This window comes from Anomaloglossus baeobatrachus, chromosome 2 (genome assembly GCF_048569485.1).
Source record: "Anomaloglossus baeobatrachus isolate aAnoBae1 chromosome 2, aAnoBae1.hap1, whole genome shotgun sequence".
Lineage (NCBI taxonomy): Eukaryota > Metazoa > Chordata > Amphibia > Anura > Aromobatidae > Anomaloglossus > Anomaloglossus baeobatrachus.
Genome location: NC_134354.1, coordinates 219,834,260 through 219,861,089, shown reverse-complemented (window position 1 = coordinate 219,861,089; position 26,830 = coordinate 219,834,260). Strand labels below are relative to the sequence as shown.

The 26,830-nt window shown below is 46.2% G+C and overlaps 1 protein-coding gene across 3 annotated transcripts in view; it reads right to left on the bottom strand.

Annotated features, from left to right (window-relative positions):
* The window catches only part of SYCP1 (synaptonemal complex protein 1), an 811,750-nt gene that overhangs the window by 514,478 nt on the left and 270,442 nt on the right, over positions 1 to 26,830 (bottom strand). For all 3 annotated transcript variants that reach the window (XM_075335624.1, XM_075335625.1, XM_075335626.1), the window contains 2 exons: positions 21,211 to 21,319; positions 16,951 to 17,045 (listed from right to left, as the gene is read on the bottom strand). In XM_075335624.1, the coding sequence (XP_075191739.1) occupies positions 16,951 to 17,045; positions 21,211 to 21,319 (204 nt within the window). The remainder of the gene's footprint in view (positions 1 to 16,950; positions 17,046 to 21,210; positions 21,320 to 26,830) is intronic.

Genomic DNA, 26,830 nt, shown 5'->3' with positions numbered 1-26,830 from the left:
GGTACGGAGCTACTCGCAGCATGTTGCCATTTGCCCCGCACGCAGGAGATTTCAAGAGATAAAAGTAGCAGATGTGCTCTCCTCTATTGGTGAACATTGGTGCGAGTGCAATTCAATTTTGTTTTCGCATTACACCCGCAGATTTTATACTCTTCTCACTACAATGCCAAACATGTAGATGCTAACTGTGGTTTAGGCACATTGTGGGGATCAGAAGGGAGGGGGGTATTTGGATTAGGGAGCGCAGATTTTGCTGGATTTCTTTTTTGAGGGGGGACATAGCCTTAGTGCTACCTGTAACATGAAAGCCCCCTATATATTTCAGTTAACAGATGACAGACCTGAGTTGCAATTTGTGTTTTTGTGGATTGCGTTGAATACTATTGGTGGAAATTTGGGGTACAGAGCATTTTGGATCGGTTCACATTTATTTTGTGCTCTATGCTGAGCACTTACATCAGGGTTTACATTTCCAAAATATGTGATTCAGGCAAAACCCCAAAGGATCCATTCACTATAATGAGGCAGCAGACTTAAGGGTACTTTACACGCTGCGATATTGCTATCGATATCGCTAGCGAGTGTACCCGCCCCCGTCGGTTGTGCGTCACGGACAAATCGCTGCCCGTGGCGCACAACATCGCTAACACCCATCACACGTACTTACGTGCTTAGCGAAGTCGCTGTGATCGGCGAACCGCCTCATTTCTAAGGGGGCGGTTCTTTGGGCGTCACAGCGGCGTCACTAAGCGGCCGCCCAGTAGCAGAGGAGGGGCGGAGATGAGCGGCCGGAACATCCCGCCCACCTCCTTCCTTCCTCATTGCCGGTGGACGCAGGTAAGGAGATGTTCGTCGTTCCTGCGGTGTCACACATAGAGATGTGTGCTGCAGCAGGAACGACGTACAACCAGCGGCATGCACCACCGATATTATGAAAAGGAGCGACGTGTCAATGATCAACGATTTTTAGCGTTTTTGTGATCGTTGCTCCTTGGTGTCACACGTTGCGATGTCGCTAACGGCGCCGGATGTGCATCACTAACGACGTGACCCCGACGATATATCGTTAGCGATGTCGCAGCGTGTAAAGCACCCTTTACTCTGTACTCCATTTTGCCTCTGTTTTGCAGTGTCTGTTTTTTCAAAGATAAACAAAGTGTTAACCCTAGAACGCGCAACCATCGAAATCTACCATAGAAAACAAGTAACCTAGCAGGCCTGCGAGGCCCCAGGTATGAGTTCTAGAGTTAAATACTGCAATTTTATGCACTCCTAAAAAGATGGACACCACGGGATCACAGGCCAGACAATTTTTCAAAGTAACTCTCTCTGCTTCATTACAGTAAATTTTCCTTTGGGAGTTTTGTCTGAATCATGTTTTTCCGGGATTGACATGTAATCCCTTGTGTAAGCGCTCAGCGTAGAGTACAGGATTAATGTGAGCCGTACCGTATGGCAATCTTTGGGAGGCAGAATAAACAAATCAACAGTACTTAAAGAATTGACTTTATTCATTTGTTTTTTATGCCGTTCACCTTGCGATATAAGTGAATAGGCGGCTTTATCGCTCAGGTCAGTATGATTACAGCAATACCAGGTTTATATAATTTTTTTAAGTTTGGCTACCATCACACTAAAAAACTCTTTTTTCCAAAATAAAGATTTTTTGCATCACCGAAGATTGAAAGCTACTGTTTTTTTTATTTTTTTCTGATGACAGAGTAATGTGAGGAGTAGGGATGAGCGAACCGGCCATGGTTCGGCTCGAGTTCGGTTCGTCGAACGGAGGTCTCGTTCGAGTTCAGTTCGGCAAACGTTCGACGAACCGAACTCGAACCAATAGGAAATAATGGGAGGCAATCACAAACACATAAAAACGCATTATAAATGTACATATACAGTTAATAAACATTGCCATAACACTTACCGGTCCCCGCGATCCCTCCTGCACTCTGGCTTCTGCCGCTATTCCATCCGATGATCGCTGAATCCTCCCGGTGACCAGCACTGCCAGCAGTGATGCAGGACCTATCGTGACGTCAAAATAGCCATGTGACCAGTCACGTGGCTATTATCTCATTGGCTACAGACTGGTCACATGGCTTTGACGTCATGTCCTGTCCTAGGTCCTGTCATTGCATTCTCCGGTACACGGTGCACATTTGTGTATCGCCGTGTACCGGCGACATGCTCTAGCACACGGTTGACTCGCGTTCCGTTAGGGACCGGCTGACACAGCCGGTCATTAACGGAGATCACCGTTGCCATAGCAACGCAGTTAGCGGTGACGTCACCGCTAACCACGGCTCCGGGAATCACATGACGGAGCACCATTGCTATGGTAACGCGTCTGTCAGCGTTACCGCTGTTACCGCTAACAGCCAGCAGCACTGATCTCTCACGGAGTGAAGGCTACATATTTTTGTATGCTAGCCAGGTACAGCAGGCAGGTACGGCTGCCCCCAACCCCCAGTTGCCTATTTGTACACGGCTGGGAACCAAAAATAAAGGGAAGCCCTTTTTTTATTATTTCATGAATTTCATGAAATAATTAGAAAACAAATGACGTAGGCTTCGCCCCATTTTTGTGTCCAGCCAGGTACAACTAGGCAGCTGGGGATTGGAATCCGCAGCACAGGTTGGCCTGAGCTTTCTGGGCCCCACTGCTGCGAATTGCAGTCTGCAGCAGCCTCAGAAAATGGCACTTTCATAGAAGCACCATCTTCTGGCGCTGTATCCAACTCTTACAGCACCTGCCTGCTATACCTGGCTAGCATACAAAAATATGGCGAAGCTCACGTCCTTTTTTGTAGTTTTTTGGCAAAAAAAATAAAAAATGCTTCCCTGGATTTTCCATTGCCAGTGAAGGTAACACCAAGCAGTGGGGGTTAGCAGCCAGTAGCTGCTTGGATTAGCTTAGCTAGCAATACAAAAAAATGCAGCGGGAGCCCATATATATTTTTTTTTAATTATTTATTTAAATAACTAAAAACAAAAAGGGCTTCCCTGTATTTTGATTGCTGGACATCACAGTGCTGTAAAAATAAATCTTTAAAAAAAATTACGTAGCGCTCCACGGTATTTTTGATTCTCAGTGCAGATAAAGCAGACAGCTATGGGTTGCCACCCCCATCTGCCTGCCGTTACCTTGGTTGGCAATCAAAATACAGGGAAGCCCATTAATTTTTTCTATTTAAAAAAAAATGACGTTGGGTCCCCCCATTTTTGATAGCCAGCTAGGGTAAAGCAGACGGCTGTAGCCTGAAAACCACAGCTGGCAGCTTTACCGTGGTTGGGAATCCAATGTGGAGGTCCCCCCAGGCTCTTTTTTTATAATTATTTTATAAATATTAATAATTACACAAAAAAAGTAGGGTCCCCCCCAAATTGGATCACCAGCCAAGGTAAAGCGGACAGCTGTGGTCTGATATTCTCAGGGTGGGAAGGTCCATAGTTATTGGGCCTTCACAGCCTAATAATAGCAGGCCGCAGGCACCCCAGACGTGGCGCATCCACTAGATGCGCCAATCCTGGCGCTTCACCCCAGCTCATCCCGTGCCCTGGTGCAGTGGCAAACGGGGTAATAAATCAGGTTGATACTAGCTGTAAAGTCACCTGAGAACAACCCAGCAGTTTGTGATGTCATGGCGTCTATTAGATACCCAACATCATAAACTGTCAGTACTAACAAAAAAAAAAAAAAAAAAAAAAAAAAAAAAAAAAAAAAATCGACAAAAGAAATTTATTTGAAAAAACAGTCCCCAAAACATTTCCTCTTTCACCAATTTATTGTAAGAAAAAAAATAAAAGGGTCCCACGACAACTCTGGACCGTCTAGAATATGGGGGGGGAGACACTCAGGGAACGTATCCCCCATTTTCTAGATTTTCTAGGAGTGCAGACCCTTCATGTGAGGAGTGTGGGTGCAATGAATCTGCACTCACTCTCCCCGGGTCCACAGCAGCAGAGTCCATGTCGTAATGGTTGCAACAAAAGCTGCAATGCCCTGCTCATGAGGTAAGGGGCATGCCTAATCAGGAGAACTATTCTACATTTCCAAATATTGGTATTTGCTGATATTATTGCTATTCCACCTACTATATATTGGGGATAGGATCTTGGAGATGGAATACCCCTTTAAGTCCAGTTATCCAGCTGAATGAATACTTAACAACAGAGCTCGCTATTTAGATGTGTTTTCTTGTGGCGTATAACGGACTCTCATGTTTGGTAGTCATTCAGCAGGGCAACTATAAAAGCAAATCCCTCCATTTGGAAATGTAGTATATAGCTCTCCTGATCAATTATGTTCCTTACCTCATGAGCAGGGCATTGCAGTAATAATAATAATTTATTCATTTATATAGCGTTATTAATTCCATAGCGCTGTATGTCTTTGGAGGAAACCGGAGTACCCGGAGGAAACCCACGCAAACACGGGGAGAACATACAAACTCCTTGCAGATGGTGTCCTGGGTGAGAATTGAACCCAGGACCTCAGCGCTGCAAGACTGCAGTGCTAACCACTGAGCCACCGTGCCGCCCATTTAGCTTACAGATGCATAACCACCACTCACTGTGTCTGAACACAGGAAGCTGAGCTGACAGCCGCTCTGTGCATGCGGCAGCGTCTATTGTGAAGGAGAGGGCCGTGGGGGGGATCAACGCTGCACAGGTACCGTGGGACACCGGGGAACACCGGTGGGGTTATAGGGGGTGACCTGGCAGGCCCTGGGGAGGAGTTTTCTGTCGCATGTGTCATGGCACATGTGACAGAAATCAGAGGAGTAGGGTGAATGCGGCCGCCGCGCTGCTGTGCGCGCGGCCATCTTGTATTTCTGGGAGGGCATCGGGGGGGCACTTTGGCGACACCGGGGGACCGGAGGGGACCGGGGAGGAGATTTATCATATTTGTTCATGCCAGATAAATAATTTTTTACCGGCGTTGTCATTTACTGTAACGTGATCATCGGTGTACGGTGTATACCTGTGATCACGTGAGCGGGGACTGGAAAAACCGTCCTGAATCATGATCTCCAGGGTCTCAGCTAGCCGTGAAACCCCGGAGATTTTCTGACGCTGGGGGGCGTTATTCACTTATTTCTGCCTGCTGTTTATAAACGGCAGATCAGAATATGGCTACATTAACATGACCGATCCATTTTTGTGGTCTGCAAAAAACAGTCCGTTGTTTTTCACGGGTGCATCCGTGTGGCATCCGTTTCCGTTCCGTAGACGGTCCGTATGTCATCTGTTTGTCATCCGTGTGCCTTCCGTTTTTTTTGTGTACTGCAAAAAAACTGAAGGAGGGAAAATACATAAATTTACCCAGGATCCATAGCTTCAACCTACATGAGGCGGTCACATGTTCACTCCAGTGCCATTTTCTACTGCTTTTCACAGCGTAGAGCGCTCTGGTGATTTTCTTGTGCACTTCATATCAGTCTTTTCTGTCATTATAATGGCAGAAAGACACATAATGTCCCACTCTCCTGCATTTTGTAATTTTGCACCCTTTGGTGCCTTTCATGTGGCACTAAGGGGTGCCTAGCTTTGTATTTAGCCAAAAAAATGGAAAAAAAAATGACGTAGGGTTCCCCCTATTTTTGTAGCCAGCTAGTGTAAAGCAGACGGATGCAGCCTGCAGACCACAGCTCACAGCCTCACCTTGGCTGGTAATCCAAAACTGAGGGCACCCCACGCTGTTATTTTAAATTAAATAAATAATTAAAAAAAACAAACACGTAGGGGTCCCCCCAAAATTGGATCACCAGCCAAGGTAAAGCAGACAGCTGGGGTCTGATATTCTCAGACTAGGGAGGTCCATAGTTATTGGACTCTCCCCAGCCTAAAAATAGCAGGCCGCAGCCGCCCTAGAAGTGGCGCATCCATTAGATGCGCCAATCCTGGTGCTTCGCCCCAGCTCATCCCGCGCCCTGGTGGGTGCGGTGGCAAACGGGGTAATATATGGGGTTAATACCATATTGTAAAATGTCACCTGGCATCAAGACCTGGGGTTGGTGAGGTCAGGCGTCTATCAGATACCCGACATCACCAACCCAGTCAGTAATAAAAAAAAATAGACGACAAACACATTTTTATTTAAAAAAACACTCCCCAATACATTCCCTCTTTAACCAATTTATTAGAAAGAAAAACAAATCCAGGTCTGGTGTAATCCAAGGGGTTGCCATGACGATCCACACTGTCCCAGTCAATGAAGAGCAGGATGTTCCCCATTGGCTGGGAGAGCAGTGCAGTGACCTGAGCTAACATCAATGGGTCAGCCCAGGTCACTGCAGGGGATGACAAGTGCTGCTGTCAGCGAGGTACATTACCTTCGCTGATCTCCTGCACTGCTGACAGCACCTGTCACTGAGTTCAATGACCGCCGCCTTCACAGCCAAGTATCGCGAGCGGCCCGTGACGTCACCGCTACTCAGTCTCGGGTCGGAAGCGAGAGAAGGTGATGTGACAAGCGGCGGCCATGGAGGACAGTGACAGCGCTGAGGTCGGGACTTCATCACCGCAGTTAAGCCGAGCGGGACCATGTGTGCAGAGTGCCAGGTGGGCGGAGCCTAGCGGGGTAATGTGTGCAGAGTGCCAGGTGTGCAGAGTGCCAGGTGGGCGGAGCCTAGCGGGACCATGTGTGCAGAGTGCCGGGTGGGCGGAGCCTAGCGGGGTAATGTGTGCAGAGTGCTAGGTGTGCAGAGTGCCAGGTGGGCGGAGCCTAGCGGGGTAATGTGTGCAGAGTGCCAGGTGTGCAGAGTGCCAGGTGGGCGGAGCCTAGCGGGACCATGTGTGCAGAGTGTCAGGTGGGCGGAGCCTAGCGGGACCATGTGTGCAGAGTGCCAGGTGGGCGGAGCCATGTGTGCTGGCGGCGGAGTGCGAAGTGGGTGGAGCCTAGCGGGGTCATGTTGCGCTGAGGACGTCAGTGTCGTGGACTGCATGGCTGGGGACAGGTGAGTGTGTGTGTGTATGTATGTGTACATGCCGCGTGCAGGAGGGGGCAGAGCGAGCTGAGCGGGGAAGTGTGGGCTTCCTGCACGTAACTAGGATAAATATCGGGTTACTAACCAAAGCGCTTTGCTTGGATACCCAATGTTTATCTTGGTTACCAGCTTCTGGCAGGCTGCCAGCGATGGCTCCTGCACACTGTAGCTGTAAAAAGCCCTGCTTTTTGCTGCTAGAACCGTTCTCGAACGTAACTAGAACTATCGAACTTTAGCAAAAAGCTCGAGTTCTAGTTCGATCTAGAACAGCCCCCAAAATCACTCGAGCCGCGAACTGGAGAACCTCGAACCGCGAACCGCGCTCAACTCTAGTGAGGAGTTCTATTTTGCGGTACTTCTGGAGACATACTCCCCGTAAATTAAGTGGTCTTTCCTCACTACAGTAATGTCAAACACGTGGACGTTAACTGTGGTTTAGGCACCTTGTGGTGCTCAGAAGTGAAACGTGCTTTTGGATTTGTGAGTGAAGATTTTGCTGGATTTATTTTTTGTAGGGAGCAATAGTGCTTTTCCAGAGCATTTGTGCTACCAATAACCAATAAGACCCCCTATATTTCTATTAACAGATGATGGACGTTTACGTGGGATTGTTTTTTGTGGGTTGATTGTTATTTTTTTTTTATATTTTAGCAACATTTTAAACTTAATTTTTACTGTCAACTTAATGCTGCTGTCAGAGATTGACACTTAAGTTATTAAATTTAAGAAATTTGAGATAGCTCCATTCATTTTCATTAGAGGGAAATACTGGCTGTTTAACACAGCATGTGCAGGCTCAGCTCCTGAGTCTACTTCAAACACCAGCACCTGGCATGTGCTGTACATGTATGGCAGATGTTGGGAATGAGTTAAAAGAAGAGTAGTATTTAGCATTATTTTACATTAAAGCGCACCAATCACCTAGATTTTCCTATATAAACTAAAGCCAGTGCTATACTGGCGCAATCATGCTGATTCTAAGCATACTTTTAGTTGTCAGCTCGGATCTATAGTTTTTGAAATACAGTCAGGTAAAGTTTGTGAAATGTACAGCTTTTTGATTGGCAGCAGCTGCCAAATAGCTAATAGCTGGGGTGGGTTTTGATAGTGATTCCAGCCCCCTGCCGGTTGTTCCTCCCCCTATCTTTTATGTATGCTAATTATATTATAGAAGCATTTTACTAATATCTTCACTAAGATGGCGTCGTGAAGATCGTGTGACCTCAGGTTACTCTTTCCTTGGTTGACCCTACAATGTACGGTCTCCTTCCAGGTTAGTGGGTGTGACGGCTTGGTTAGTGGTCGTGATCAGCTTGGTTAGTGGGCATGAGCAGCTTGGTTAGTGGGCATGAGCAGCTTGGTTAGTGGGCGTGACCAGCTTAGTTAGTGGGCGTGACCAGCTTAGTTAGTGGGCGTGACCAGCTTAGTTAGTGGGCGTGACCAGCTTAGTTAGTGGGCAAGACCAGCTTGGTTGGTAAGCGTGGTGATGTTTCCTCCTGTCCACTATAATCATGCTTCGCCCCCCTGTACCCTGACCACCTGGGGGGTCTTACCCCCAGAACCCCATTTCCATGCCTTCGCATCTTCTGCTCGTGACCGTGGGAGCGTGTGCGGTCACAACAGCAGTAGAGACTGCCCTCACCAACAGCTGATCGCAGAGCACAGAACGTGATCAACTGGAAAGCAGATGCTGGACACCAGAAGCTGCAGATGAGAGTGGAGGAAGAAGCCAGGCCAGCGTGCCAGTACAGCAGCGCTCATCTCACCATCCCACAGGCAGTGTATATGAACATACCTGCAGAATGGTGAGATGAACGTTGCTGTCCTGGCATGCTCTGTCAGCTTGTTCCTCCAGTCTGATCGTGTCCTGCACTATGTGATTCGCTGTTCCTGGGGGCAGTCTCCACTTCTCTTGTGACCGCACCCACTCCCACTGTCACAACAAGCACAAAAGATGCAAAAGAATAATATGAGGTCACACCTCTTTACAAAGATGGCGCCCGAGATAAGCGATATGCGTAGGCGCCAACTCAGATGCCATCTTAGTGAAGATATTAGTAAAACGCTTCTATAATATAATTAGCATAAATAAAAGATAGGGGGAGGAACAACAGGCAGGGGGCGAGAATCACTATGAAAACCCACCCCAGCTATTAGAGAAAAAAAGGGAGCCAGCACGATCTGAAATTGGCTTGCATCATATAAAAGGTGCAAATTCACAGATTTATTCCAACTGTACTACAATAAAAAATGAGATTTTTAGCAAATAATTGATCAATTCTTTGAGCCACCCCTGCCAACGTCACGGCAAATCTCAATAGAGGGGTCCTACACTATATTATGTATTTCATGTGCCATGCTGGTCACCACCATGCTATGCACGCCTGATCTTGGTTTGCAATATATTCCTCCTGTTGGTAACTGTTCACATTCAGTTGCCTCACCCTTTCCACAGGCATTGCTAATTAAGCACCATACTTGGATCTGGTCCACCTTTATCAATGGTTGCTGTCTGGCACTGGGAGGGTCAGTTCTGATATAGTCCTGGTATGTGTAGAGCTTGCTCCACATGCTGGGACCTGAGCAGGCCTCTATCCACAATTGCCTCTTTTGCAACATAGAAGGGGTTATATATACAGGTTACAGGTATGTGTGCTCCATTATGGTTCTGCTTTTAACTTTATCTAGGAGTCCGCATGGCACATGAAATACAGAATATAGTGTAGGACTATTGAGATTTGCCGTGACGTTGGCAGGGGTGGCTCAAAGAATTGATAAATTATTTGCTAAAAATCTCATTTATATTACAGTACAGTTGGAATAAATCTGTGAATTTGCACTTTTTATATGATGCATGCCATTTTAAGATCGTGCTGGCTCCCCTCTCTCTCTATTAGCTATTAGGCAGCTGCTGCCAATTAAAAAGCTGTACATTTCACAAACTTTACTGGTTTGAATTTCAAAAACTATATATCTAAGTTGAAAACTAAAGGTATCTATTGAATCAGCATGATAGTGTCAGTATAGCACTGGCTTTAGTTTAAATAGGAAAATCCTGGTAATTGGTGCGCTTTAAAGTAAAAGTAAGATGCATAGGCAGCTAGCTTGTATGAACTGTATCCTGGCATATGGATGGAACAGAGAGCGAATCTGAAGCAGCATGGAGGTAAGCAGGAACAGAAGAGACACGTCTGCAGCCAGTTCTGGATAGCTGTAATTTTCTCGGGATCCGGTGCCACACCTTCAGCACTGACCACATGCCCCAAGTACTGTACCTTCGGCTTCAGCAGGTGGCACTTGGAGGGCTTGAGCTTCATCCCATACTTAGACAGTGCCTCGAATACCTCCGACAAGTTTTCCAGGTGCGCCTCATAAGTCTTGGAGTATACAATGACGTCGTCCATGTACAGCAAGACCGTCTCGAAATTGCAGTGGCCCAAGCAGCACTCCATGAGCCTCTGGAACATCCTCGGTGCGTTGCACAGCCCGAATGGCATGCTGTTAAATTCACACAGTCCCATCGGGGTAGCAAACACGGTCTTCTCCCGGTCTTCCTCAGCAACAGCCACCTGCCAGTTTCTGTGGGTCGTTACTACGGGACTGATTTGGGGAACCTGCTGCATGGATAGCATCTGCGTTGACTACAAACAGCTTGGCAATAGTGGCGTATCTGGGTAGTGTGATCTCCTCTTCCCCACAATTCAACACTCACACGGGCATTCTCCCCTTCCGGATGTCGACTACCCCCCTGGCCGTAAACACGGTGGGCCAATGTTCTGAAGGCAGGGGCTCTACCACTGCCTGGTAATCCTATCCACGGGAGCCTACAGCTGCCCTACACCATATCATCATTTCACTTCGCAGGGGCACTATAAGAGGGGCCACATCCATTACCCGTACACTACCTATCTCACCTCCAGAGAGATTTACCTGTTGCCGCTGCAGGAGGGCTCTGATCTCACATTGCAGGACTCTCTGCCGCCCTGCTCCTGCAGTCTCAGACAGCTGTTGAAGCAAAAACAATAGTTCTCCCATACAGTTTTCAATCACATTGGTGCCTAAAATGATCTTAGGGTTCCGATCACTAGGGTCATTTTGTACGACTATGAGGCCTTGCTTTTCTAACTCTTCCCAGCCCACCTTAATGGTCACCTCCTTGAACCAGAATTGAGTCACTGGTAACCCGTTGACGGCGTAGATGGAAATGCTGTCATCTGGTGGGGTGAGTTCATCATCAAGCCAAAATTTCTTATACAGAACATAGGGAATAGTTTTTACCTGGGAGCCAGTATCAAGGAGTGCAAAGGTCGGGATCCCATCCAGGGTGATGGAAACGATGGGCCGTCCGCCTACATACCACTCCCTCCAGTCTGCTGGGCCTTGAGAGTTTATTCCTGGGGATTGGCCCTTGGCCCGAGGGGTTGCCTGTTTAAAGGACAGCTCCGCGCATAGTGGCCAGTCTTGTTACATTTATAACAGACAGGGGATCCATACCGGTCAGCGTTCCGTCGTTTATATGTCGGGGTCCACTTTCTCATCCAGGGGACGTCCTCCGGGCAGTCAGCTAGTTGAATTTCTCTTTTCGGGACAGCCTTGGATTTGAGCTGCATCGCTTCCAGGATCCTCGCGACATCGTTACTCAGTTGCTTAACTTGGGCAGATAAATCACTTGTTCCGCTCCCGGGTGTTATTGGAGAGGTCGGTTCGGGCAGTGCGAAGGTAGGGGGCTTCACATGCAATGGGGAGGTGCCAGCTTGCCAAGATGAGAGTTGAGAGTCGGGAACCTCCGGGGGCCGCAGGGCTTTGATTGCCTGTTCTTTTAAGGTAGCGAAGTCCAAAGCAGGATGTTCTAGGGCCCACAGCCGGAGCTGCTTGCGGTCCTCCACTGACCCTAGGCCTAGCAGGAACTGCTCCACCAGCATCTTGTTTCTCTCCGGCTCTCCAATATCGTTAGTCAGTCTCAGGGTCCGTAGCGCCGCTTGTAGCTTTAAGGCGTAATCCCTAATGCTGTCTTGGGGCCGTTGTTTGCAGCTATAGAACCTCATCCTCAGCTCAGCCTCAGTGCGGGTCTCAAATGCAGCTCCCAGTCTCTTAAAGATGGTGAGTACCGAGACCCGATTTTCCTCAGTCCATGTCTCCACTTTCAATTCGGCAGCGCCGGTCAGCTGCCCCAGCACATCAGACGCCCGCTGCTGTCCGGTCAGGGCGTACATATCAAGGACGTTACATATCTTCCTCTTGAATCCCTGCAGCGCATCTGGTCGGCCATAATACTGTGGGAGCCAGGCGGCGCCAGGCACGTAGGGCAAGGTTATCGGCAGTATTGGCCGCCGCGGGTCCTGGTGCTGCCGTTTCTGCGGCCAGAGCAGCGTCCCCCGCACCGACGTTACTCTGGTCGGGTGGAGGCAGCGCGGCCATGCTTCCATCGTCTGGCGCAGACATTCTCGCGCGCCTCCTCGATTTTCACTCAGCACCCTTTTCAATTCTGCGGCCCTCTGGGAACTTTCGGGTTCCGGCCTCACAATCAGGACAAAGAGCGGGGCTTATGCTTCGTGCGCTTTTGTGGGGAAGAGGGTGTTTTGGTGCAAAAAGATGGCGGAATTTGTGGGAAACGGGATCTTGACTCGCGGTTTTCGGACTTCAAGGCGCACGTCACCCAGATAAGTGGGTCCTGCTCGTATCCTGTTCGTGACGCCAGGAATTTGAGGTGTGCCGCCCTCACGTCAGCAGCCGGGCTGCTCGGATCCGGACCCTAGGTGGCTCGAGGGGTGTCTGGACCCGGGGGTCGTGCGGCCACTCAAATGAAGGTGGTATTTACAGGGGATGGTGTATTTAAAGTTCGTGATGCCACCCGTTGTGTGTGGTAAGGTGGAGTACCACCATTGGTCAGTTCCCGGGGTGATGACGGGGGCAGCCAGGTGTTGCGACTCTCCACGGGTAGGGGGGATGCCCCGGGACTTGGTGATGGGATTGGGGAGTGCCGTTGGGGACGAAAGGGTCAATTGAGTACTCACACAGTCCATAAAGCGGACACGGACAACTTTGTAAACCGAGGTTCTGGACACGGCTGCCGCTGAGGGGAGCTCGTTTGGGTCCCGTCCCCAGTGGTGTTGCCTGATGATCTGTGACCTTCTCCCTGGCACTTTGTCTACTTCTTAGTTGGCCCCGGTAGTGTAAAACTAAATCGGGTCCCACTCACCAGTGTGGCTAACTGTGGGAGCTTGCTTTCTGGGTTCACGCTTGCGATTTTCTGGACCGTTTGAGTAGAAAGTCCTATCCCCCTCGTTGCACTAGTACCCCGATTTTGGAGCGGGTGGAGAGTGGATCCTGAAGGCTCCGTTCTCGTCGGGTGAATTGTCAGGGTGCCTGAAGCTACTCCCTGACTTAGGGTCCACATACCCCGTCGTGCCCTGGTCCCAGCCCGGTGATGGTACAAGGCCGCCGGCCGACCAGGGGTCCAGCTCCTACTAGGCCCAGACCACCGTCTGCCACCTAGTTACTTCCAAGCAGCCCGGCTCCTGACCTCCTCTCTTTCGCCTCCAGCACTACACTGGCCTACTCCTGACCTCCCCTTACCAACCCCACAAGTGGGCGACCCTATTCCACTCAGGCCATCCACTGGTGTGTCTGGTGGGTGTGGTGCAGAGTGTTCCTAGGATTTTGATTAGCTGGTTTTGGCAACACCATTAGTTGGGGACCCGTAACCAAGGAGGAGGTGGATATTGCACAGAAGGGCAGATTGCACAATACCCTGTGACAACCTGATAGGCCAGGGCGTCACAGTTGCATGAAGTTTCCAGCATATCAAAAATTTAGGTAGGCAGTTTTAGTGAATTGGTTAACTCCATAAGACACACATACGGACACAGAGTCAAAAGGGGAGAGGAATCGCTCACACCCAAGTTATCCTTTCCAACAGACCCTAGGCTAGAAAGTCCCAGCCTCATGGACATAAATGGATGAAATGTCCCGTATCTCCACTGTAAAAGCACAGTCCCTTGTCACGACAAAGTTCTTGACTTTGCTTGGTCAGCCCGGCACAATTGATCTGCTTTGGATCTGGAGCGGTAGCGGATGCTGGGCAGTCAGCAGCCTCTCGAAGAATGGGAACAGGCTAATAGGTCTTCTTTCGTGTGTCAACTCTCGGGATCATTTCTAGTACCTGAGATTGACCAGACTCGCCAAGGAAATCATATTATCCAGGGAAGCAGGGATGTCACGAACAGACAGTTTATCCATGATCCTCCAAGACAGGCCTTCCCAAAAGGCGGCTACCTGCACCTCATTATTCCATCCTAGTTCTGAGGCAAGGGCGCAGAATTGAATAATATATTTGTCCACAGTCTGAATACTTTGACGCAGCTGCAGAAAAGAGAATGCTGCAGAGGCGACACAATCCAGCGCATTGAAGACCTTGCAGAAAGCACCCAGGAAGACTTGGATGTCCTAGGTAACAGAAAACAAAAATGACAGCGTCCACTTGAGTGAAAAATCTTCCTTCTTTTTATTCCATCGGAGTGCAAAAACCAGTGCAACGTTTCGACATAGAATGTCTTTGTCAAGCATAGCATAAAGCATCAGCTGTCCATTATTTGTCCTAGGTAACAGAGTCTCCCATCCCTCACAGGGAGTTGACCCAGACAAGAGCCTTTTTTTTTCTTTTAACCATTACATTTTTTTATTAATTTCATTGAAACATCAGTAACATTCAACATGCATCTTGAAAACAACTTACATACTGTTTGTACATTAACACGTAAATTAGTATTGATGATAACACGAAAACCAAAGAACAAAAACAAAAACTCGAGGTTAGTGCATTTAGCTTGAATGGGTCATTTAAACGGGGATCATATTCAGTGGCTAGTTTGTACACACTTGCCAGTCTTTCATGAACCTCTGGAAATTATTATTTTTATGAGCTAACATTTTTTTCAAAAGCGCATGTTTTATTGATAGCAAAAATTATATCTGCATTGGAGGGGAAATCTCAGGTTTTCCAGCGCCAGGTAATGGTTATCCTGGTGGCTAGTACAATGTGTGCAGACACCACTCTACTTAGGGCTGGGATGTTCTGGAAATTAAGCATAAGCAATGCCAGTTCAGGGAAGGGGTGGATTGCTGTGTTAACAACTGACGAAATTAATTGGAAGGACCACACAGATGATATTCTGTGGTTTTCCCACAGGATGAAGGTGAGGGAGCCTTTTGAGTTGCAATTGCACCACGCAATAGCTTTTTCACCTAGTTCGGACATTAGGATTGCCACTTTGCTGGTCCACCAGTATTCTTTGGACCAGGCCAGTTTAAAATGCAGCATGCACTTTATGATGAACTCTTGGCATTGCTTTGTGATGCAATCAAACCGTGGTGGGGCAGACAGACGAGGTCTGGGTACGGACGGAGCTGGAGCACTCAGGTCGGTATTCACAGCCCATAGGTGGGTCAGGATTTGACTTTGTTGTTCTCGCATTTGAGATATCTCTCGGTATACTTCAGAAAGGGGCTGGGTGATTGAGTAAGCAGAATTCATGACCTGCTGAAACTGTTATGGCCGGAGATGTAGTGAGCATTATGGCCGAGACAGGAGTGTGGACCCACTGGACCTTGGAGCCTGGGCTTACCCTGGAGCGGCGTGATTAAGTGCCTACCGGGTATTCAAGAGAGTCTCGGATATTGAGGTTGGATTTGGCTATTGGTAGGACACCAGGTACCACTCTTAAGCAATCTTCAGGTCCACAGCAGGCGGAACAGAGTCGGAGCCATAGACAGGAGTCGGGCAAGGCAGAGTCAGAGGGAGGATAAGTTCTGGTGCAGACAGGCAGAATCAGATCAGGTTCTGGTACAAACAGGATAGCTGGTACAGGCAGGACCTGAGACAAGGTGGTTATGGGTACACAGACCAGACAAGTATAGGAACAAAGGATGGATAAGCACTAGAACACAGGATGGGTTACAGGTTAAGGTAACACCTGGGTCACAGGTACAGAGACACTGGAACAGGGATCTGACAAAATAACTAGTACAAATAGGACTAACTAGCAACTAACATTGAACAGGCACCTCCCTAAATGTGAGAATGCCTTAAATACTTGAAGCTCCCAGCAATAGGTTGGGGAAGATTATGCAGTGTGTGCATTGCCCCTTTAAGAAACCAAGTTCAAATGCGCATGTACCCTAAGGGGAGACCTACGCGGCAAGCCCAGGCCCTGGCCTATAGACGGAGCAGAAAGTGGAGCCAAAGCAGCATGGCAGCAAGCAGGAACAGAAGAAATGTGTGCGGCCGCGGCGATGAGGAGACGCATGTGGAGATGGACTTGCAAGTCAGCCACTGAGGTGAGTACATCGGCGTCAATGCCGGATGGAGGAACTGGAGTAAGGCAGAGCCGCCAGCGTTATACTAAAGAGTACTTTACACGCTGCGATATCGCTAGCGAGATCGCAAGCGAGCGTACCCGCCCCCGTCGGTTATACGACACAGGCAAATCGCTGCCTGTGGCGCATAACCTCGTTAGTCCCCGTCCCGATTTTTCACGTTTTTTGTGCTCGTTGATCATTGCTCATTGGTGTCACATGCTACGATGTCGGTAACGGCGCCGGATGTGCGTCACTACCGACGTGACCCCGACGATATATCTTTACCAATATCGCAGCGTGTAAAGCACCCTTTATACCTATATAATAGTAAGTATCGCAAAATCATGTCCTCAACACATTTGTTAAATTTGCTAACCCTTTTGAGTGACTAAACTTACTCATATACTGTAGGTAAAATACCTATTGATATGAGGATCAAATAACATAAGCTCTAATATTATTATCTACACACGGCATACTGCTGGAAATCAAATTAAAAACATGCATTATATGATTCAAATTTTCAACACATCATATGGATTTTATACAGTATTTTACAACTCTCAGCATTTCAGAGCTCAGAGGAACCTTAATTTACTACCTTACTATTCTGTAAATCCAAGTTAGCGGCTTCTAGCTGGGGGACTATTTCATTAACTTTTTGCTTATGTCTCATCAACTCTGTTTGACAGTCATCTAAAAAGAAAATAAAAAAAAAAAAAATCACAAAACAATTTTATAGTAGTCCTTATTTCCACACTACAATTTCAATAACATACTCAGATTCTGCAGGGCTCTTTATTAGCAATGGGAGGAACCGGAATGTAAAAGTCCGGATCGGCAAGGGTTCAAAGGAATCCAAGCACCGACCTGGGCCCAGAGTTCTCAGGGAACTCAGGATAACGATCCAGATCCGGCCACCCAGCTAATAAAAAAAAATCAACGAAAAAAGAAAGAAAATAGGAATAAAGCAAGCGCTTTATAATTACCGAATCTTCGCACTGCTGTAACTCTGCTTCTGGGACCACTCACTCTTCTTCCAGGGCCGCTCATTATCTTCATGCATATGCACTGCTTCCCCAGCCCACCGGCAGTCCCGGTGTCTCTGATTGGTTGCAGTCAGATAACGCCACCAGACTGTGTGACAGCTTGTCTGACTGCAACCAATCACAGACGCTCTGTGTGTGTCTAGATTGGTGTTAAAATAAATAAATAAAAAAAAAAAAAATAGGGTCCCCCTTTATTAGAATACCCAACATAGATAAAGCATACGGCTAAAGGCTGCACCCACAGCCATGCCCTTATCTCGGCTGTGTATCAAAATAGGAGGAACCGCATGCAACTTTTATTTTTTTTGTAAATGAAATAAATAATTTTAAAAAACAAACTGTAGTCCCCCATCATTTTGATACCCAGCCATGATAAAGTTCGACATCTGGGGGCTGATATTCTCAGGCTGAGGAGACCCATGGTTATTGAGCCACCCCTAGCATAAAAATAGCAGCCTCCAGCCACCCAGAATTGTGGCATCCATTAGATGCAACAATCGCAGCATTTTACTTGGCTTTTTTTGATTGCCCTGGTGCGGTGGCAATCGCGGTAATAAGGGGATAAATGCCAACTCACAGCTGTCACTAAGTGCTAGATTAGTGTTGGGAAGCGTCTACGACACCCCCCTTACTAATCTGGAAGTGAAAAGAAAAAACACAAAACACGAAAAAATCCTCTACTTGAAATAAAATACAAAAAAGCACTTTTTCACCACTTAATTAACCCCCAAAACACCCCTGCAGGTGCGATGTAATACACACGAGGTCCCAACGACGATTCCAGCTCTGCTACATCTGAGTCACAGCGAGCGTCATTAAGACGGAGGTTCACTTTCCAACAAGACAATGACCCAAAACATACTGCTAAAGCAACACTCGAGTGGTTTAAGGTGAATCGTGTAAATGTATAGGAGTGGCCTAGTCAAAGCCCAAAATTTAATCCAATATAGAATTTGTGGTCAAACTTGAAGATTGCTGTTCACCAGAGGAAATCTTCAAACGTGAAGGAGTTAGAGTAGTTTTGCCTTGAGGAATGGGCAAAAATCCCAGTGGCAAGATGTGGAAAGTGAATAGAGACTCATCCAAAGCGATTTGCAGCTGTAAATGCCGCAAAAGGAGTCTCTGCAACGTTCAGATTGTAGGGGGTTGTATAGTTATGCACATTGAAGTTTTCATTTATTTTGTCCTAAATGTTGTTTGCTTCACAGTATAATGAAAACCACAAGTTCACAGTTGTAGGCATTTTCTGTACTTGAACTGACGCAAACCCTCAAAAAAAACAAAGTGAAATTCTAGGTTGGGAAAGTAGCAAAACAAAAAAAGTAGCAAAATAAAAAAAAATGACAAGGGGGTGAAAACTTTCACAAGGCACTGTATAATATGCATGGAGGTCTTCAGAAGACCCTCTGCTGTCATAGTAACCCATCATCGACCCACAATCATGCCACGGGCGACCTGATGGCAGTTTAAAATGGAGCTCCACTATGCCAGCATGTTAGATCCCACTGTCAGAGTTTAGGAGGTATAGGCTAGTTAGTTAGTTATAGTTGGGGCTTGCTTTTGACTTATTTCTCAGTGCCATAAAAATGCAGTGCTAAATAGCATGCATCGGCCAGATTGTTCTTCATGTTAGCAGAATAGGTGTAGCTAAAAGATTCATTTTATGAAGAAACTAGATGATGGCCCGATTCTAACGCATCGGGTATTCTAGAATTTATTGTGTAGTTAATGTATAATTTTTGACTAATAATGGAAGGAAGACACAATATATTTTTTGTCTAAGAAAAATTTTATTGTTTAAAAATTGTGAATGTTTAACATGAAGATGTAAATACCCATCCTGGTATAGTCTTCATCCTTGTATGGCCCCCATCCTGGTATCTGTCCCTATCGTGGTATAGGCAGGATCCATTTGTATGCAGCATCCTGGTCTGTGTCCCATCCTGGTATAGTCTCCATCCTTGTATGGCCCCCATCCTGGTATGTGGGTGTTTGTGTAGGGCGGTGTTTGTGTTGCACGGTGTGTGTATTGCGTTGTGTGTGTGTTGCGGTGCGTACGTGGGGCGATGTGTGTGTGTTGTGGGGGGAATTTTGTGCGGTGTGTGTATTTGTATGTGTGCAGCGGTGTGTGAGTGGGGTCGTGTGATCGTGGGGCGATGTGTGTGCGGGGGTATTTGTGTGCGGCTGTGTGTGGGTGGTTGTGTGTGTGGGGGGCGCGTTTGATATGAGCGGGGTTGTTGTGTGTGTGTGTGCGCGGCAGTGTGTATGCATGGTGCTTTGTGTGTGCCGGTGTGTGTGTGTTTGTGTTGGGCTGTGTGGGAGTTGTGGTGTGTGTGGCTTAATTTCCCGCTGGCCATGAATAGTAATGATTGGCTCATGAGCACTCCGGAACGCAGCTCTCCCACTAACCACCGATGAATGCTGGTTACTTAAATATTAACACTGCAGTGAATGTTAAGTAGCTGCTCATGAATAGTAATGAGCGGCTCATGAATAGTAATGAGCGGCTCCTTAACATTCACAGCAGTAGTAATATTTAAGTAGCCATGTGCTTCCCCTGAATTTATCATTGGTTAGTGGGAGAGCTGTGTCCTCGAGTGCTGGGTTCCTAGTGCACCGCAGCTGCGTCTCCTCCTGTCCCCGTCCCTCTGTGTGTCTCTGTGGGGTGGGGAAGCCCTGCGATGCCGCAGCTGCGTCTCCTCCGGTCCTCGACCATCCTTTGTGTCTCTGTGGCACGGGGAAGCTCTGCAATGCCGAAGCTGCGTCTTCTCCAGTACCCGTCCCTCTGTGTCTCTGTGGCATAGTTGGGTCAGGGTGTGTGCGGGGATGATGGGGGCAGTAGTGCCGGGGTGTGTGTGGGAATGATGGGGGCGATAGTGCCGGGGTGTGTGATGACGGTAGTGCCGAAGTGTGTGTGTGATGATGATGGGGGCGAAAGCGGCCTTTCCTGTGCTCCGTTGCATCGGGTGCAGGGAGCTTCCATGACGGTGCCCCTTGTACCTGTCCGCCGGCTGCGTCATGGCGTTGTCAGGGTTTCGGCGAGTGGGCATGTCCTAATTGAGTGGTCGTTGCTGCTGATTGGGTGTGGGTAGAGTAAGGTTTGGGTGTGTGGGGGGTGTGATGCAGGGCCGCTGCTGATTGGGTGAGGGTGGAGTGAGGGGTGGGCGTGTGTGTGTGTGTGTGTGTGGAGGGGGGGGGGTGTTCGGCCTGTTGGAGCTGTGTGGGCGTGGTTTAGGCGGTTTCAGCGTATGACGTCATTTCTTGGACAGACAGACAAGAGACAGAATAGGGCAATTATATATATAGATGAGCAAATAAAATTGCAGGTTCCTAGTCCAGCAGCCACATCAGAAATGTATGACCATTGAAAAGGAGCCTGTGATTCTCCTTCTACCTGCCAGCTTCCCTGGCTCATCTTTTGATTGGCCAGTCTGACGGGACATCGTTCCAGGCTGGCTAATCAAAATAGGAGTTAGTTATGCTGGCACATAGGAAGCGTTTTGGTGGTCATGCAATACTAACATGGCAAATTTGATATGCTCATATCTACTTTTTATCCATAATTATATAATTTATCACATCTCACATGACTAACAGGTGGAAATAAAGAAAAGTAAAAAAACAAAGTAGCTACACACCAATTCTAATTTAAAAAATTTTTGGGTAACATTGCATCAATTTGTACATCATAAACTAAAAAATAAACCTGTCACAAAAAGTAGATTGATGCAGAATTACTCGTTTTTGATACATTGTAGGATATTATTCCTGGGAATAACTATGAACTACGAATAATAAGAAAACAGTTCTACCTGATATTTCATTTAGCTCTTGAATTCTATTACAGGATTCATTCAGCTGAAACTTCAAATCGGATATCTTATCTTCACTGTTCTCTCTGTCTTTTGTCAGCTCCAGTATCTAATAGAATAAAAAAAAATATAATATTAATAAATAATTACCATTTTTGGTAATACTTAGCTAGTCACATCTGCAGCTAAACTTCTCATAACTGTGTATCTAACTGTGTACATATAAAGGATGGCTCGGTGGCTCAGTGGTTATCACTGCAGTCTTGCAGCACTGGGCTCCTTGGGTTCAAATCCCACAAAGGACAACATCTGCAAGGAGTTTGCATGTTCTTCCTGTGTTTGTGTGGTTTGTTCCCACACTCCAAAGACATACTGATAGAGAATTTAGATAGTGAGCACCAATGGAGACGGTGTTGCTGAAATAAATGAATAAGTATTACTATTATTATATAAATAAATTACAAACCTTTAAAAGCACTCTGATGAAAAATGTTTACTAAAACAAAGAGTAGGGTCACGCAACTGTTTTCTCACCATCCGATAAAAACAGTGATTATTCTGATCAGATTTAGATCAAAGTGGGGTCAGATTTTATCAGATGTTGAGAAAATAAAAGGTTCTCCTCTATTCTACCAGTCCGTGAAAATAACATCTGATTGCAGTCCAGTTTTGTTCATGGACCCATAGACTTGCATTGCTGGTTTTGATCCAAGACTCGGATTAAAATAAGACATGTCTCTGATGTTTTCCTTGGACCATTTGGCCCAAAGAAAAGATTGGGCATCTGGATAGCCCCAAAGAATATCATAGGTCTGAGTTCTATCTGTGAAATCCAAGCATAGCACCTGGAGAAAATAGGTAGTGTCTACAAGCCCTTTCTATACCGTAAATATATTACTACATCTTCACCTGATACTACAGTTGGATTTCTTTTATGCCTAAGGCTATGTGAACACGCTGCGTTTTTTTGACGCTGCATTTTTGTGCATTTTTGGCAGCTAAAAACGCACAAAAACGCACCCGCGGCAAAAAAAAACGCGGCAAAAACGCATGCTTTTTTCACCGCGATTTGGTGCGTTTTTGGCTGCATTTTGCGGCGTTTTTGATCTCTGCGCTTTTCTTCGTTTTTCCAATGCATTGCATGGGGGGAAAACGCAGAAAAACGCAGGAAAGAATTGACATGTCCATTTTTTTTTTAAGCTCAAAAACGCAGGTTAAAAAAAAAGTTGTGTGCGAACAGCAAAAATGAAAACTCATAGACTTTGCTGGGGAAGCAAAGTCATGCAGTTGAGGCCAAAAACGCCGCGAAAAACGCACTGTGTGAACTTACCCTAATGTATGAACTTCTATTCAGTCCATCCTCAGTTTAGTTCTGGATACTCTTGAAATATCAAATTTCACTGCTTTCCTAATCCTTATGTTCTTTAAGTAATCCCATGATGTAAGAGCACATCATCACATAGACAGTTAGCGCCAGTATAATTTCTACCTGCGACAGGTGCTGTATGATTATCCTCCTTTCTATAGTCTCCAAAATAGCCTATTAAATTACAGTATATAGTCAGGGAAGGTGATCTTGTATGTTACAACTGTCTGACAGTTTAAGAAAGAGCGCTAATTATGATTGGAGTTTATTCCAGAAGAAAACTTGTGTGGTACACGTCCAGGCAATTCCCTTGTTGAGGGATCAAAGGTATATGTACAGTTAGGTCCAGAAATATTTGGACAGTGACACAAGTTTTGTTATTTTAGCTGTTTACAAAAACATGTTCAGAAATACAATTATATATATAATATGGGCTGAAAGTGCACACTCCCAGCTGCAATATGAGAGTTTTCACATCCAAATCGGAGAAAGGGTTTAGGAATCATAGCTCTGTAATGCATAGCCTCCTCTTTTTCAAGGGACCAAAAGTAATTGGACAAGGGACTCTAAGGGCTGCAATTAACTCTGAAAGCATCTCCCTCGTTAACATGTAATCAATGAAGTAGTTAAAAGGTCTGGGGTTGATTACAGGTGTGTGGTTTTGCATTTGGAAGCTGTTGCTGTGACCAGACAACATGCGGTCTAAGGAACTCTCAATTGAGGTGAAGCAGAACATCCTGAGGCTGAAAAAAAAGAAAAAATCCATCAGAGAGATAGCAGACATGCTTGGAGTAGCAAAATCAACAGTCGGGTACATTCTGAGAAAAAAGGAATTGACTGGTGAGCTTGGGAACTCAAAAAGGCCTGGGCGTCCACGGATGACAACAGTGGTGGATGATCGCCGCATACTTTCTTTGGTGAACAACAACAACAACATCAACTGAAGTCCAGAACACTCTCAGTGAAGTAGGTGTATCTGTCTCTAAGTCAACAGTAAAGAGAAGACTCCATGAAAGTAAATACAAAGGGTTCTAGATGCAAACCATTCATCAATTCCAAAAATAGACAGGCCAGAGTTAAATTTGCTGAAAAACACCTCATGAAGCCAGCTCAGTTCTGGAAAAGTATTCTATGGACAGATGAGACAAAGATCAACCTGTACCAGAATGATGGGAAGAAAAAAGTTTGGAAAAGAAAGGGAACGGCACATGATCCAAGGCACACCACATCCTCTGTAAAACATGGTGGAGGCAACGTAATGGCATGGGCATGCATGGCTTTCAATGGCACTGGGTCACTTGTGTTTATTGATGACATAACAGCAGACAAGAGTAGCCGGATGAATTCTGAAGTGTACCGGGATATACTTTCAGCCCAGATTCAGCCAAATGCCGCAAAGTTGATCGGACGGCGCTTCATAGTACAGATGGACAATGACCCCAAGCATACAGCCAAAGCTACCCAGGAGTTCATGAGTGCAAAAAAGTGGAACATTCTGCAATGGCCAAGTCAATCACCAGATCTTAACCCAATTGAGCATGCATTTCACTTGCTCAAATCCAGACTTAAGACGGAAAGACCCACAAACAAGCAAGACCTGAAGGCTGCGGCTGTAAAGGCCTGGCAAAGCATTAAGAAGGAGGAAACCCAGCGTTTGGTGATGTCCATGGGTTCCAGACTTAAGGCAGTGATTGCCTCCAAAGGATTCGCAACAAAATATTGAAAATAAAAATATTTTGTTTGGGTTTGGTTTATTTGTCCAATTACTTTTGACCTCCTAAAATGTGGAGTGTTTGTAAAGAAATGTGTACAATTCCTACAATTTCTATCAGATATTTTTGTTCAAACCTTCAAATTAAACGTTACAATCTGCACTTGAATTCTGTTGTAGAGGTTTCATTTCAAATCCAAACTGGTGGCATGCAGAGCCCAAGTCGCGAAAATTGTGTCACTGTCCAAATATTTCTGGACCTAACTGTATTTGGAGGTGTTGGGGGCATGTGGTTTTAATTTTCAAATCAAAAGGTTACACAGTATATTTTGGACTTCAAAACACACATTAGATTTCGACAGCAGAAATTAGGAAAAACATTTTTTTCTACTAATTAAAATTTTTGTGGTAGTGTAAAGATGTAGAGGAATTAATACCACTAATTTTACTGCACTAGGTATAAAATAGGAAGGTAATATATCTTGTTAGTGTTTCTCTGGGGCATGTTTATTATCCAGTACCTTGAAAAAGTACTTAGTGCAACCTGTGATGTATATACAACAGTCTCAGAGTATCATATGTGATGCACAGTGCCTTGAAAAAGTATTCATGAATAGTGATGGGCAAATCCGAACTGTAAAGTTTGGTGTCCATAATGGTCTGCTCTTTAAATCTCACCCACTCTCTGTGACAGCGTCTGTGATTGTCAGACTGGCGGCATGCTGGGTTCTGTGATTAGTTGCCCTCACACTAGCTGGCTGGGTCCCTGAAGTGCAGTGTAAAATTAAATAATTAAAAATAATGGCGTGCAGCCCCCCCATATTTTAATACCTAGCACAGATAAAGCAGACAGCTAGAGGCTGCAGCCCTGAGCATAGTGAGTTATCTTAGCTATGTATCAAAATACAAGGGACTTCAAGTGGCTTTTTTAAAATAATTAAAAAAAGAATGGTGTGCACCCCCCCCCAATTTTGATATCCAGCCAAGATGAAGCAGACAGCTGGGGACTGTTATTCTCACGTTGGGGAGGCCCATGGTTATTGGGCCCTCCTCTGCCTAAAAATAGCTGCAGCTGCCCCAGAATTGGCGTATCTATTTGTCAAAAAATCACAGCTGCCATGTAACTCTGGCTTAGTAATGGGGACCTTACACTTTTTACTTACTGATTAGTAACGTGGGTCAAGTACTTAGCGGCAGCTGTGAGCTGTCATTTACCCCTTACTACCCCAAATGCCATCTCACTAGGGCAATTGGGATGAGCAGGGAAAAGTGCTGGTATAGTCACATCTAATTCATGTGACAATTTTGGCTGCAGGCTGCTATTTTCAGGCTGGGGGGGGCAAAAACCATGGGCCTCACCAGCCTGAGAATCCCTGCCCTCGACTGTTGGCTTCATCATGGCTGGGTATCAAAACTGGAAGGGAACTACATGCCGTTTTTAAGAATTATTTAAATAGTTTAAAAAAAAGCCACGTGGGGTCCCTCTTATTTTGATACACAGCCAATATATTACAACACGGCTAGGGGCTCCAGTCCATATGCTTTACCTGTGGTGGTTATCATACCCTACACCAATTTTAATTTATTTATTTTTACACAACGATAGGGACATAGAAAGGGTGTGCGATTGCAAGCAGTCAGACATGCTGTCACAGTGGGTGGGGGCGCAGTCTGACTGCAACCAATCACAGACGCCGGGACTGCCAGTGGGCAGGGGAAGCAGTTCACATGCATGAGTGGCTCCAGAAGTAGTGTTACAGCCATGCGGGAGACTGGTAAGTAAAACATGCTTGATCTAATCCCCCTATCCCTTTTCCAACCATCTTAAAGGGAAACTGTCAGGTGCAATATGCACCCAGAACCACGACCAGTTCTGGGTGCATATTGCTAATCCCTGCCAAACCATCTCTAAATACACTAGCATAGATAAAGAGATCTTTAGAAAAAGTATTTCTAAAGATCTTTTATTGTATGCTAATGAGCGCAGGGACTAGTCCAATAGGCGTTAGTTCCCCATGCCAGTCGGCTTCATTAGCATGTTAGTTCGCCCCTGTGGGTGTGCTAACATGCTAATGCATACGCAGTGTTACAAGATGATCTCACTCACCTTTCCACCACCATTGTGTCCGACGCTGGATTTGGGCTCAGTGTGCATTACCCCGGAGTTTGGTTCAGGTGCATATTACACCTGACAGGTTCCTTTTAAGGCGCCTGATTCGGGTCCCCATAGACTTATATGGTAATTGCCATCCAGGCAGATATCCAGGATCAATTCCGGGTCTGAACTAGGGTTTTTTTAAAATCTGGTTGGACCTGTGGATCCCAGATATCTTCGGGTCCGCTCATCATTAGTTAAAATGATAATAAATTAAGCAGAGGTGGATGCCTCAATTTATTACTTATGTGACTTTTGGAGGCAATTGGTTATTCATTTTATTTAGGGGTATCAGACTACAGAGCGCTAAATACAAACATATATCACAATTTTCAGATTTATATTTTTATAATAATTAGAAAAACGTATAATTTCCTTTACACTTCCC